Raw genomic sequence first — 13,337 nt, 5'->3', positions numbered from 1 at the left:
CTCGTGCATACACAGACACTTAGACCAACTGTCCATGCTGTGTCACATCTTGTGCCAGTACAGTGAGGTTTCCTCTGCACCGACTTAGGAAGGCAGTCTGTTTAATATTATAAAAAACCACACTGGGAGCTGGCAGGTTTGTTCAGGAGCATCTGGCGTCACCACACATGCCTGCCAGGACGCACATTAGATCTGAATAATTGGCCGGGACAGCAGCGTGAGATGGACAAATGAGAACCTCCTCCTGAGTGACCTGATGGCCGAGGGGGAGAGCGAGCAGCACCGCTCCGCGTCTGATAAGAAGTTAGTGAAATAAAGCAAACAAATGATGAGGCTTGAGGGAGAAGTGCTTAGTGTTTGGGCTTTAAGGTAATGCTTGTAATAATGTTAGTGAGAAAAATCACATAGTCTTTAACATACAGGCGTACTCATTCATGCACAAAGCCAAACGAGAATTCTGCAGGTTACATCCTCCTCTTTCCTAATGGTTACTGATTGGTTAGTGATTAATGAGCTGAAGCTTTACATTTATATGTTTATGTACACAATTTGACAAACAGTTCAGGATTGGCATTAAGAAGGGGATTTAAGGTTTATTTTTGCACCATAGGGTGCCATAAGAGGGGCACTTTGGCAGATCACTTCCTGATTTTAGTGTAAATGTTCCTCTATGCAGACGATACCGTGTTAGGCCCAAAATAAAACCTGTGGCCCAAACTTTGTACACTAGATAACCATTAGGTATGTATTGCACAACAAAGCATTGAAACACCGTCCATCCATGCATTATCTATGGGTATAGATTACCTTTGGGCAATTTAGAGTCACCAATGAACCTAACGAGCATGTCTTTGGACTGTGGGAGGAAGCCGGAGTACCCAAGGAGAACCCACGCATGCATGGGGAGAACATGTAAGCTCCACAGAGAAAGGCCCTCTTCAGTCAAATCATTTGAAATAGGAACCTTTTAGCTGTGAAGCGACAGCGCTAACCACTGCACCACTGCAGTGCAGCCTGAAACACTTTTAAAAATACAAATTTGAAAATAAATTAATAAACAAGTGGATATCATAATAATCTTTTTAGGCCCTTCTATCCCCTTGTTTAATTTGAAACCTAGCATTATTTCTATCCTGGTATTTGAGAAGGTTATTGACACTTTCTTTTAATTTGATCTCTACTTCAAAACTCTGTGCTTTTTTTAACTGTCAAGAGGGACGCTTTAAAGAAAAAATGACTTACCGTTATGACTCCTTTTTTTATACTGAAAGGAAATCTTACCACAAAATACCACATGCTCATGATACACCCGAAACCACCCGTGGACGTCACACATGCAACACTGTTTAGACATCTGGGAAGTGTGCTCCCGCATTTACCGTTTATCACCACAGGTGCCGCCAAAGAGAACGAAACTGAGATCTTTGAGATTACCACTTTAAATCCATTAATCCAATTCACCTTACCTTCATGTTCCTTGAGAGGATAATGTTGGTAATTGTTCACCAGTTCCAAGTAATGCACCCTTAATAAGAAATGGAAGAATTTATTTTAGACGTTCAGAAAAATACACAAACAATTATTGCAAAAGTAGAGATAAATAACTTTGGCATACAGAGAATGAAAAAAACATCCATGACACAATGACGATGTCAAACGACTAACAATGAAAACTGGAGGCTAATACTTCTGTACAGTGACACGTGTAGCAAAGGGGACATGTTGGACCTAAGTTTCCCTTTCATGAAGCAAATAAATATTTAATATGAACAATCTCAAATGTAGCAAGAAGCGCTTGACGCCGGGCATTCCTGAAGCAAGCGATGGGTCGAATTAAGAGTTGTAATGAACGATGCCCAACTGATTCTGTGTGCGACTCTATCTTCTCCTTGAGGATCCTCGGTAGGAAAGGCACAACAGTATAAAAAGAATGTAAATGACATATTTACACATGATACAGTCTTATAAGAAACGGTGAATCTCGTAACTGTGTGTCAGATTAAAGCTGTGGCGACAACAATAGGGGTGCAAAGGAAAAACTGCTCATGAATAAGCACCTTTGTTTGCCTTGATGGTAATAATAGAGGGGCTGGGAGAGTAAGGCAGCTGGAGCCAGCTCATTTATAGACATAAAAAAGTACTTGAACAAAGAAGCTCCCATTTTCAATGACAGTATCAGCCCACGCCTGCTGAACTTTAAAAAAGACCTCAAAAAGAAATGGCAAAACTGCCTCAGTGTTCTTATCTCGGAGCAGCTGGAGAATACAGTCTTCCCAGCTCAAAGGTAATAGTCCAGATCTGCTCCAGTGTCTTTTTGTCTCTCTTAAATGCACCCAGAGCACACAATTGGTATTCCACAGCAGTCAAATCCATTCAGGAGATTTATTAGATTCCAGTCTGTTCTGCTTAATCCAATTAGCCAAAGGACAACAGGATAAAGGGAGAATCTTGTTAGCTCCCAGGGGAAATGGATGCGATACAGAAGATTGCAACACTGGCAGAGGTTCATTTCTAACATCCTGTGTTGTTCCAGTGGCAGCTATTACACATGTCTGAGGTCAGTCCGAGTCATCTTTACACACACAGGCACACTCCTCGTGGTGCTCCAAGGGCACATCAGTCATGGACTTCTGCAGGCCTCTGCCACCGCTTCTGTGTTTCAGCAGTAGGACCTGTGGAACAGGAGGATGCTTTAGTCAACGGAAAGAAATGTGCACTTCATATAAAACATGCTCACTGGTAACTATTCATAGATGAAACAGGATTGTGGACATTGCTGAGTTGTTTTTACCATTTTTTACCAAGTTTTTTTTAATTAGTGAGTTAAAATAGGACAAAATAAAATATTCTGACCCTTTGCAAAGAAAAAGATTTTGTCCAAACAACTTCAATAATACCAGGGTCTTCACCTCATCATGTCTTTACATGCATGGTTTGCTAATTTCCAAGGCTTAAACGTGACTAACATAACAGTTTACCTAACGCCGGGTTTGCACCTGATATGTAACAATATAATTATAGAATTGTGCACTGTTATGCCATGGTTGCTTTCCTTAGAGCCCTGCTGTTACAGTATGGAGCCCTGCTTGGGGAACCCAGCAAATCCCTGGACAGGCTGCAGTATCTGCAGAACTGTGCTGCCAGGGTTCTGACCCGCACCAAGCCCTGGCAACACATCAGTCCCAACCTCATCCACCTTCACTGGCTCCCGGTCAGGTCCTGCATCTCATATAAAATCCTCCTACTCACCTGCAAATCCCTCCATGCCCTGGCTCAACATTAAACTTTCTGACCTCCTCCACCCCTAAACCCTGTCCTGGAATCTGCGGCCCAGTAAGATGTTAAGTTGGTTAGTTTGTGGGACTACACAACATCTAATGCAATCCCCCATTGATGTATGAGTGGGCTCAACAAATGTCATGCTAAACTTTCTTTTACATAATGCTGTAAAAGTCTGTAAAAGTAAAGAGTCCTATCTGAGCAAACAATTTTTTATGATGATTCTATGCAGATGATACCACGTTTAAAGTCAATTTAAAACCTGGTCCAGTGATGTGCGAGTCATGACTCAATTGTTTGAAATGAATGACTCTTTGTACTGACTCGGGAATCACAGGTCCTCATCTCCACTAACTCGTTCACTGACTCACCCCTCCTACCCGCTACTAGCCACTGCAAACTGCAAATTTGAGGCGAGACCACCGTATATGCCTCGCCCTGTGAGAAAAACAACCACTTTTGCTGCTTGTTTCAACTCAGTGCTCACTCCCACAGTCCGGCGCCCTGAGCTGAAGGTCTAACTAGAGTTACATGAATCACTCACTGAATCACTCAGTCACTCACCCAACACAGCAGGGCACAACAAGCAAATTTTTTGCACGCAATCATCAGCGTCACAAACCTTGCGAAATGACTCGCTTTACTACCAGAAATTAATCAGTTTGGTCCAAAACATCTCCATGAATGTTAGCGGAGTGCTGAACCAGAAGTTAGCCCGATCGGACAATGGAAATCTCTAGTGCGCATGCTCTATGGGCGCTTGGGCCGGTGGGGGATTCAAGATCTGGGTAACTGACTCAAGTGAACTCAAAAACCTGACTCCCTTTAGTGGGTAGCCCTTTTTACACTGCGGTTCCACCTCAGCGCCATAACGAAACTCCGCCGTTATGCAGCCTTTGCCATTCTACATTGGACCAAGCAACGCTGGCGTAAAGCCGCCCGAGTGTCTGATCTTTTCACACAGTGTCCAGCGTTGCGGAAGCGAAACGTGCATAAGGTGTAAACAAATACACACACACTGTGCTGTTCCGCCCTGCTGGCTCCGCTGTTTATACATTTCACCTGTGTTTCACCTTTGTTACAACTTCCGGTGCCAGCTCAGAGGCGGAACAACTTCGCCCCACCACTCCACCTCCGTGCGTTCTACATAGAAGACGAAACATAACAGAGGCGTGATAACCCCACCTTGAACTGGCAGTGTAACAAGGGCTAGTGACTTCTACAAACTCGAGTGAGTAAAAAGATTCAAACCTCCCATCCCTAACCTGGTTGCCTGACCTCCATAGTAAGCTGCACCATTCTCATGTTTCTTTATTTTGGCGATATCTTGTTAAACTGCGCTGTGATTTTGTTGGCTTTAGTTTCCTAAGATCTGATCCTATAATAATACCTTGTGGTGTTTCACTTGATTTTCTGCTACTGGTTTTCTGGTTGGGTTTCTGTGGGCATCGCTCTACCCTGCTTTCTCAGAGCGGACAGGAAGCTGCTGCTCGTCATGCCACAGAAATGATCACATTCCTTCAATTCCAAATAAACTCTTCATTCCTACTGAATGAATGTTTCTTATTGTTGGTGAAAGACCCAAACAGGACTTTGACATCCAGTGTAAATAGCAAGTTCAATTTGTATGCCCTTCAAAATAAGGATTCAAAGCTTATTTGTGCTGGAAATAGTGTAGTGAAATTCTGACTCAGTTATTTCCTAATTCAACCGCTGATGTGTTTTATTATTCACTTGCATTCATTCAAAAATTTGGATAAAGATAACATCAAATGCGTTCCCAGTATCTGTCTGATCAAGCTGATATTCACCTCGTGGTATTTCTTCGTGACCCTGGCGGGAACACACTGGCAGTCGTAGCAGCGGTGAGAGCAGCAGGCACAGTTCCCTCCACAGCGCTTCACCAGGAGGCAGCTGGGCCAGAAAATGGCATCCGTCCTCTTCAGCTCCTCACGCAAGGGCACCGAGAAGTTACGAGGAGTGCAGCTGTACAGTTGGACCTCCTCCCTCAACAGATTGAGATCAGCTCCTCCTTGAAGACACAAAGAAGATGAACATGATCACAATCATTTCCTGTCAAACTAAACTGCGCTTTTTAATGGCACCAATAATAAAGTATTTCCTACCTCTGGTTTTCTTATTAAGGACGAAGGACTTCCCCAGCACATGCCATGTAGGTTTGTACAACTCCTCCATATCCACCTGCCATCGCTCTGGCTCCAGGTACTTCATGACCTCCTCCACGGTGCCAAGCCCTGCTACAGCTTCTGACAACTCCTCAATACCCTGCTGCGACGGAGGGAGGACGGCAGGGGCCTCAGGTTCTGATACACTCTGCAGGAAAACAAGCAGATGGGATGGAGACAGAAACGAAAGGTCATTTATCAAGAGTTAAAACAGGATAATGTATCAGATGCTTGGAGTTTTGTTTTTATATTTTGTATCTTCCCAACACTGCCTCATCGCACCAACTGCCTCAGGATACTTAGAGACATTTTCTCCGATTATGAAGTTACAATTTCTAAAACTGAAAAGTTACGGAGAAGGAACGACTCTGTCACCAGTGAGAACATTTAATATCAACTAAGTAAAAACTCTAAAAAGAAGAGGAGTTTTACTCAATGGCACATTTTATGTCATGGAGAAAAATTAGGTTTAAATTAGGTTCAGGCACATTAACTGCTACAGTGGTTTGGGCTTAAGTTGAGTAAAACAGAAACCATGACCATCCAGGCCAGTCAGGTCCCAATTTAAGCTCTATGTATTAGAGGCAATGGCTGGATATTAAGATGGATGACACGTCTCCATCTGCTCTCATTGTACGTAATTGAAGCCAAAATAGGCCCTGTGATAGGCGCTGCCATCTTACGATGGTGACATCATTTGGAGCAAGAGTCTGCGCAGTAGAGATCGGCGGGTGGAGCCGCCGTAGCCACTTCCGCTAACCAAAACACACACTTAACTTACCGAAAAAAATTTCAGATTCCACACGTCGGCGTATTTAACAGGAGAACAGCTTCTTGTGTTGGTCTGAGGTTAACGTTCACAGATATGGAAACTTCAATGACTGTAGTGATTGTTTTAGTTATGTCTCCTCTCGCCGTTCCTCCTCTACTCTGCTAATCCGGAACAAATCGCAGCAGGAGCTGTATTTGTTAACAGAGCTGTCAATCATCCTTTTTACAACATCAAATAACTAATTGAAACTAAACTTGAACACTTGGACATAAATCAGCATGATAAGAACTAACTATAACGACAGAAACCATGTTTGAGAAAAATGTATTTGAAGTGTATTTTGATTTTATAGTTTGACTCATGTCCCATCTGTTAACATGGAGGAGGCGGGCTTTATGACCTATACTGCAGCCAGTCAGCAGGGGACGATGGAGAGGTTTTGTCTTCACTTTTGGGGAGCCGTCATGTTGTCCATCTTTTTGTATAGTCTATGATAAGAGGTGATGTGTGGAAGAGTTGAGACAATAATGCCCCTACAGTTCACATATAGACCGCTAATTTGGTAAGCATGCACAAACTGAGGCAATGCACTGGGTTAACACTTTGCAATCTGAGAATTGATGGGGATATTTATTAACAAGGGAAAGTATCAGTGTGAAATTCAGATACAGCATTTCCATCAATCACACATCACTGTTGTTGGATTGTTTTTGCAGCTTTTCCCCAATGTGCCAAAGCACATACAATATAACTACAACGTTGTTGATTTTGACTACCTTGCATGTAATGGCCTTGTACCCCCTATCTCTTGTTTGCCTCTTCACTCTCGCTCTGTCCAGTAAAGAAGAAGATGGAGCTGAAATAACATATCTCTGAAAAACAGATTTCTTCAGCGATGAAAAGCCATCAGTCTTTTCCAAGAGGTGCCACTTGCACCTGTTGCTCTTTTACTTGTTTTTAACAGGTTTTTCACAATGCATCACTCACTTCCTGCTTCCGTCAGATAAATAATAGAGCTAAAGCACCGTACAACTCATGAGGACTGTGTTTATCAGAGCACTTTACAAACCCTTTTTCCTGAACACAAGTGCTTTCTGACATTTTGAAAAATCCATACATAAAATGGCTTGTGCACTCTTCCCAGCATTTCTGACATCTACGTCACTGCTTACTCTTACCATTGAGGTATTAAGGGAAGAGAATTAAGGGAGTTTCCTCCATGAATTTATGAACGTATGGTGCATCTTCTTCATGTTTTCTCTTTGTATTAAACTTTATATTACATCTTTTTCCGTATCATATACCTAATTGAGCGTTATTTATTAATGTGCAGCCTGTGATATAAAACAAATTGATATTTAAATCAACCATCAGACGGCACAGTTTTCTACACTGCCAGCACATGTCGGCTGTGTTTCTGCTCTGTATAAAAGAATGGGACTCAAACAAGGTACAAAATGACATTGAAGACATCAGAAATTGCTCAATGCACTGAAGTTGAATGAATGAAGCAGTCAAATGTGATCACCTCCCCTGCCCACTTTGCATTACAGCGTCTGTCCCTTACACTCCTGCAGGCGGCGGTATTCTTTGTCTGCAGCTCCCGGGCCCTGCAGGCTGCAGCGTGCAGTCTCAGACAAGATTGATACCTGGGGTGTTGGTCTTCCCACGAGAGAAGAGGCTAATCTGTTAAACCTTTCAGTCCTGTGACGCTGCGTTTGTCCAACATGTCAGCTCGCTGGTCTCTCTAATCTTGTGTGACTGACAGGTAGAAGGCAACATTGTGACAGTTAGGGAAAAAAAATGCGGCTTGTGGAGCATTGAAAACATCGGTTGCTGGCAGCTGGGTCTTTAAGCTTTTGGAGAGGCAGAAATTTTTGAAAAGAAGAAATGATTCCAGGAATCTGTATCTTTCCTTCGATGACATAGGGGTGAATTAGAAAGGAATCCAGCGAGAAATGGGGGTTTGGAAGAGGAACAGTTTTCTTTTGGTCGGAGGCCATGGCAATAACCTTGTGAGGATTGATTCTTATTTACAACTTATGGTAACACATGACTATTCTTAGCGCTGGAAAAGTGGCTTTTAAGTGTATATTTCACATGAATACAGATTCAAACTATCTTGCACAAATACTTGTGATATGTGTCCCTTTAGTTTATTTTTTAAAACAAGATTCCAGTGGTTTGACATGGCTGCACCACAGGCTACAAAAACACAGCTGTGCTCATGCCACAGATTTGACTCATCCTAATGAGGCTGCCTTCATAACCACTGAACGTATCTTGGGTTTATTTGGCACCTTCTTGGATAAACAGACACAAACGTAACAGGAATATTTGTGGAGAAACGGCTCATAGAAGTGAAAGTAAGAGGAAGTTGAACAGCCCCTCCTCAAGCTGAATTTCCAGACAACAGGAGAAAGCTGCGAGTCTTAGTGTTTGAGCCTTGGCAGTGGCTAACGGCGCGGACTGGAAGCCATTAACAGCTTGTGAATGTCGACGGTGCAACACTCCCCCAATTAGCGACGCTCTGCATGCTCAGCTTCAGACAGAGAAGCAAGCAATCCTTCAGAGACGCATCAAGATGGTGTGAATAGAGCTATAAGTAGCAGATGAGAGCTCCTGTTTAAGAAATGTATGAACAAAGTCCTTAAATAGACCTCTAACGTCTAGCTGGCCTGATTTGACACATTATTTACTGATTTATCCATGTGCATTGACTCTACACCATACACCAACACCACAGCCTGTGCTGTAGCCTGACGTGCGCCACTCTAGAAATGTAACTACATGTCCTGGAGACGCGGACCACAACAACTCTTTTTGGTCTGTAGCTTTGCACTGAAACTACGGAGGACACTGCTTGAGACTAGTTTATAGCAAGCTATGGCAGCCTGTTGGCTCCATCAGTAAGCTAACACTGGAAGGGCGACAGCCAGCCTCAATGTCTTTCAGCATATTTTCTGATTGCAATTATTTCAGTTAAAGTAATAATCTAATTTAAATAAATGTCTGTTAAGCCACTATCTATCGCCGAATGAGGTAACACAATGGTGATTGAGCCTATGGCCCACTGATGAAAGCCTTTGCATTTGCAGTATTACAGACTGGGTGTCTGGTGCGACTTGAGCAGAAAAAATCACAAGCGGCGCCCAGAGAGGGTAGGCGGAGCTAAGCGGCTGCTTTTCCGGTCTCTGCGAGTGTTGCGAGTAAACAGTAATCTACTATGGCTGAACAAACAAAGAAAAGATCGATGACTACAGATACAACTTCAACAATAAGTGAAAATCCAAAGAAAAAGAAACAAACTCGACGCTCAGATGAAGGCAAACAAATCTAAAAAGGAAAGCGACTGTCAGGGAGGAAAATCGAGATTTACAACCGGAGCCAACCGTGGACGTCACACATGCAGCACTGTCTGGATATCTGGGAAGTGGTTTATCACCACAGAGAACAAAACTGAGATCTTTGAGATTACAATTTTAAGGACACAAAGTAGCTGGAAAAGCCCAACATATTGGCTAACAAATGCTAGTTGGTGGTGTGGCAGACAACTGCCATGCAGGGCAGACATGCCAGCACACAGGTGTCACTGCTTGCATCGGCCTCGGCCACATACATATGCTACAATATGATGTAAGGCTTCAGTCCAGGCCCTTTTGCAGGTATTTTCTTAGTGACTTGTTATCTCACATTTCAAAACCGAAGGCATACAAAGCACGTGCAAAATTTACTTTGGGACACTGACACTGACAAGTCGAGCACACTGAATCTCTGCACTGTCCATTTGCTACATATAGAAAGAGCAGACATTAAATTAACATAAATTACAAAACATGTATTGTATTCTTTAACCTCAGGAAAAACCTGCATTTAGGACTTGACTTTAAGACATTAAAATCAAACCTTTACTGGTATACTGTGTGTTTTTTTAGCTGCCTTGATAAAAGGAGTTTCCTGTTCGTTGCAGTTTGAGTCAATCTTGTGTGAAAAAGCAGCTGAGTCAGCAGACCAAGGCAGACTGAAAGTAGAAAATAGAGACTCAGCGGTTGTACCAATCTTACAAAATATGTGCTTTTGTGAACATAACAATATAATCAGACGCACACATATACGCAGGCAGAAGTGGGATTTTTAACAAGACTGCAATGTACAACTCTGCTGAAATAATTGCATGTTTTGAAATGAGTACTCGCTTTTATACACGGTGCAAGGATGAGTGTGTTTATTCTTTTAGATGGTCTGAATCAAAGTGGTCGCTTATAACGGCCCTCTTATCGCTTCCAAACTCTCCGAACCCCCTGCCCCTCAAAAAATAACCTCCTTTTCAAGCTGTGATTACCTCATTTCCAGCTCTCTTTGTTCTCTCACAGCGCGACCACACGCTCTTATTTCTGGTAAGTGAAATGACAGGTTGGACTAACTGTGTTGAGATGAGGATTCTGAAATAGCATCCTGGGAGAGATCTGGAAAACAATATCTGTGCTTTAACATGGCATTGCAAACCACTTCCTTGCACAAGAGAGCTTTGAGTAGGCAAGACGGACTTTAGTGCGTGGATATAGTGTTTGTTTCTCTCACTATATGCCACACACTGCAATTTAGGTTGGTGTAAAAACAGACCTCAATTTAATCATGCCAACAATAAAACCTCCCGCGTGGCTTTGCCAGTCATTACCATCTGCTTTAACAAGGATTTTATTCCTTACTTTGTCCATCCTTTCTCCCTCTGTTCAAGTCTGAGTGTGTAACTCATCCATTAAATCCATCAAAATAAACAAAGATGGAGGCGCAATCTCCATATCTAACTAGCAGAGGGGTTTCATTCTGAATACAGCCCTCTACGAGACAATGATGTATGTTTTGTTTGCTCCTTTAACCCACCACTCAACACCCCTCATGCTCCCCTCAACAGACTCCTTCTCCTTCATGTTTTCACAACCTCTTTGCCTTTTCACTTTTCCTGAGATCCCTTCCTGTGAATTACAGACCGGCTCTTATTTTTCCCCCCCCGTTTCATTCTGCGGAAGTGGTGTGGAGGAATCATTGCTTGTTTAAATATAAACTAAAGTGCTGGCCCCTGCGTGGCACGAGGTTCCAGTAGCTGCTGGTTGACCACAGAGGAAACAGAGCGCTGCTGTTCTAGCGTGCTGCTCCTCTGTCAGGGGAAAGTTCAAAGGGAAGCCAGACTGAACGTGCAGAGGCCAAAGCTTCCTTTTCCTCCTTAAGGTTTCCGCACTTTCCACAGTTGGAATATGAAAGATAAACCTGGTTTCTTGTTCCATTATACAGTCAGTGGCACACCAAAATAGTTTCATTGCAAAATGATTCAATTTGACATTTAAATTCCAAAACATGCACAGTTTTGTGAGATGTTTTACTTAAAAAAAACAAACAAAAAGAATTTAATATAGCTCGCAAGATAAATGATTAATATGGCTGGAAATCAAACATCAGTGCTTTTTTGGTACTCTGACCAAAATGTGTCTTAAAAGATGACAACAGTTTCTGGACAGATGTGTAGTTCACTTTAGTTATTCCTGGATCAGATTGTTTCTGATGTACAAGTTTTTGCCAAAGTAAGATTATTTCTTTCAGGGCACATTGTGATAAGTCAAAAAGATTTTCATAGCAATAAATGTCTGTCACTAAGCCGCTGACCGCATTTGCAGTATATAGTATTACTACAGACTGGGTGTCTGTGGTGACTTTCGCAGGACAAAAATCACAAGCAGCATCCAGTTAGTGTCATGTTTTCCATCAGCCCGCAGTGGATGGTCTAGAGAGGGTAGGCGGAGCTAAAGTGCTGCGAGTAAACAGTAATCTACTATGGCTGAACAAACAAAGAAAAGATCGACAACAACAGATACAACTTCAAAAATAAGTGAAAATCCAAAGAAAAAGAAACAAATTGGACTCTCAGATGAAGGCAAACAGTCTGAAAAGAGTTACAACCAGAGCCAACCGTGGACGTCACACATGCAACACTGTCTGGATATCTGGGAAGTGTGCTCCCGCAATTACCGTTTATCGCCAGAGGTGCCGCCAAAGAGAACGAAACTGAGATTTTTGAGATTACCACTTTAAACTCAGCGGGTAAAACATACGTCCCATCTATAGAGGCTACGCTCCTCGATGTGATGGCCCCTGGTTCAACTCCCACCCTCGACCCTTTGTTGTCCCCGCTCTCTATTCCCCTGTTTCCAATGCGATCCACTGTCCTCTCTCTGAATGAAAATGAAATCTCCAATTATATTATTAGAAAAGCATCATTTTTAGTATCATTTGACAACTAGAAGTTGCTCAATGTCTTCTGACATATAAATAATACATATATTTTTGCACTTTATCTACCCATTACAGTCATTCTGTTTCACTACAATTGTATCATCCTAATTTTTCCCATGAGTATGAAATCCATTGCTTGTTTGTCACAGCGTAAGTGCAAGCAGGAAGACTGTTTCATACTCATTCATTCATTTATTCAGTCATCATTCATTCATGTCACGTTCTCTCTCTCGCCCCCTCTCTGTCCTTCCTGTCTGATGATTGGCTGATTATGGGCATCTACTATTTTAAGTAATAAACCAACCGGAGTTAGCCTCGACATCTGTCGACCAATCATCCTGCTACTGTCAGATTTTAAATCTGTCCTCCTCTCTCCACTGTCAGCTTGTCGTCTCAGTTCGATCATTGCGACCCTCCTTCACGCCTCCTCCAAGTCCGGCTCCTCAGCTCAGCTTGCATCCTTTCTTCACCACCACCACCACCAGTGTCTTGACTCCATCGTGGGTATCCTATTCTGTTCTCAGCCTCACTACCCCTTTGAGTTAAAGAAGACATCACAATAGGGTCTAATTGGCTTTGCACATTTCTCATTTCCAAACTAAATAAATAATTGCTCACTCATAATGGAGTCTCTCCTGATTGAAATATAATGATTGCAATGATTAATATGTTTAATGTCCATAAAACAATGTGAAGAACTCTCCAAAGTATCCTTTTATCAAGCACAGACTGCTGATCAAATAAAAAGTAGGCCAGCATTAGAAAAATTGATCTTTAGCTAACACTTCCCTCCCCTTTAGCGATCGATTAAC

General features: G+C 42.5%; 1 protein-coding gene across 1 annotated transcript in view; it reads right to left on the bottom strand.

Moving 5' to 3' along the window:
- Positions 1 to 1,563: 1,563 nt before the first annotated feature.
- Positions 1,564 to 13,337, bottom strand: part of pdgfc (platelet derived growth factor c) — a 52,338-nt gene continuing 40,564 nt past the window's right edge. The window contains exons 4-6 of the mRNA XM_069670121.1: positions 5,406 to 5,613; positions 5,091 to 5,311; positions 1,564 to 2,672 (exon numbers count right to left, since the gene is read on the bottom strand). Coding sequence (XP_069526222.1) covers positions 2,559 to 2,672; positions 5,091 to 5,311; positions 5,406 to 5,613 — 543 coding nt within the window. The 3' untranslated portion in view covers positions 1,564 to 2,558. The remainder of the gene's footprint in view (positions 2,673 to 5,090; positions 5,312 to 5,405; positions 5,614 to 13,337) is intronic.

Source organism: Semicossyphus pulcher, unplaced genomic scaffold (assembly GCF_022749685.1).
Source record: "Semicossyphus pulcher isolate SPU_LCO1_2020_fin unplaced genomic scaffold, fSemPul1.0.p SCAF_2, whole genome shotgun sequence".
NCBI classification, from domain to species: Eukaryota; Metazoa; Chordata; class Actinopteri; order Labriformes; family Labridae; genus Semicossyphus; species Semicossyphus pulcher.
This window is presented reverse-complemented; position numbering and strand designations above follow the sequence as displayed.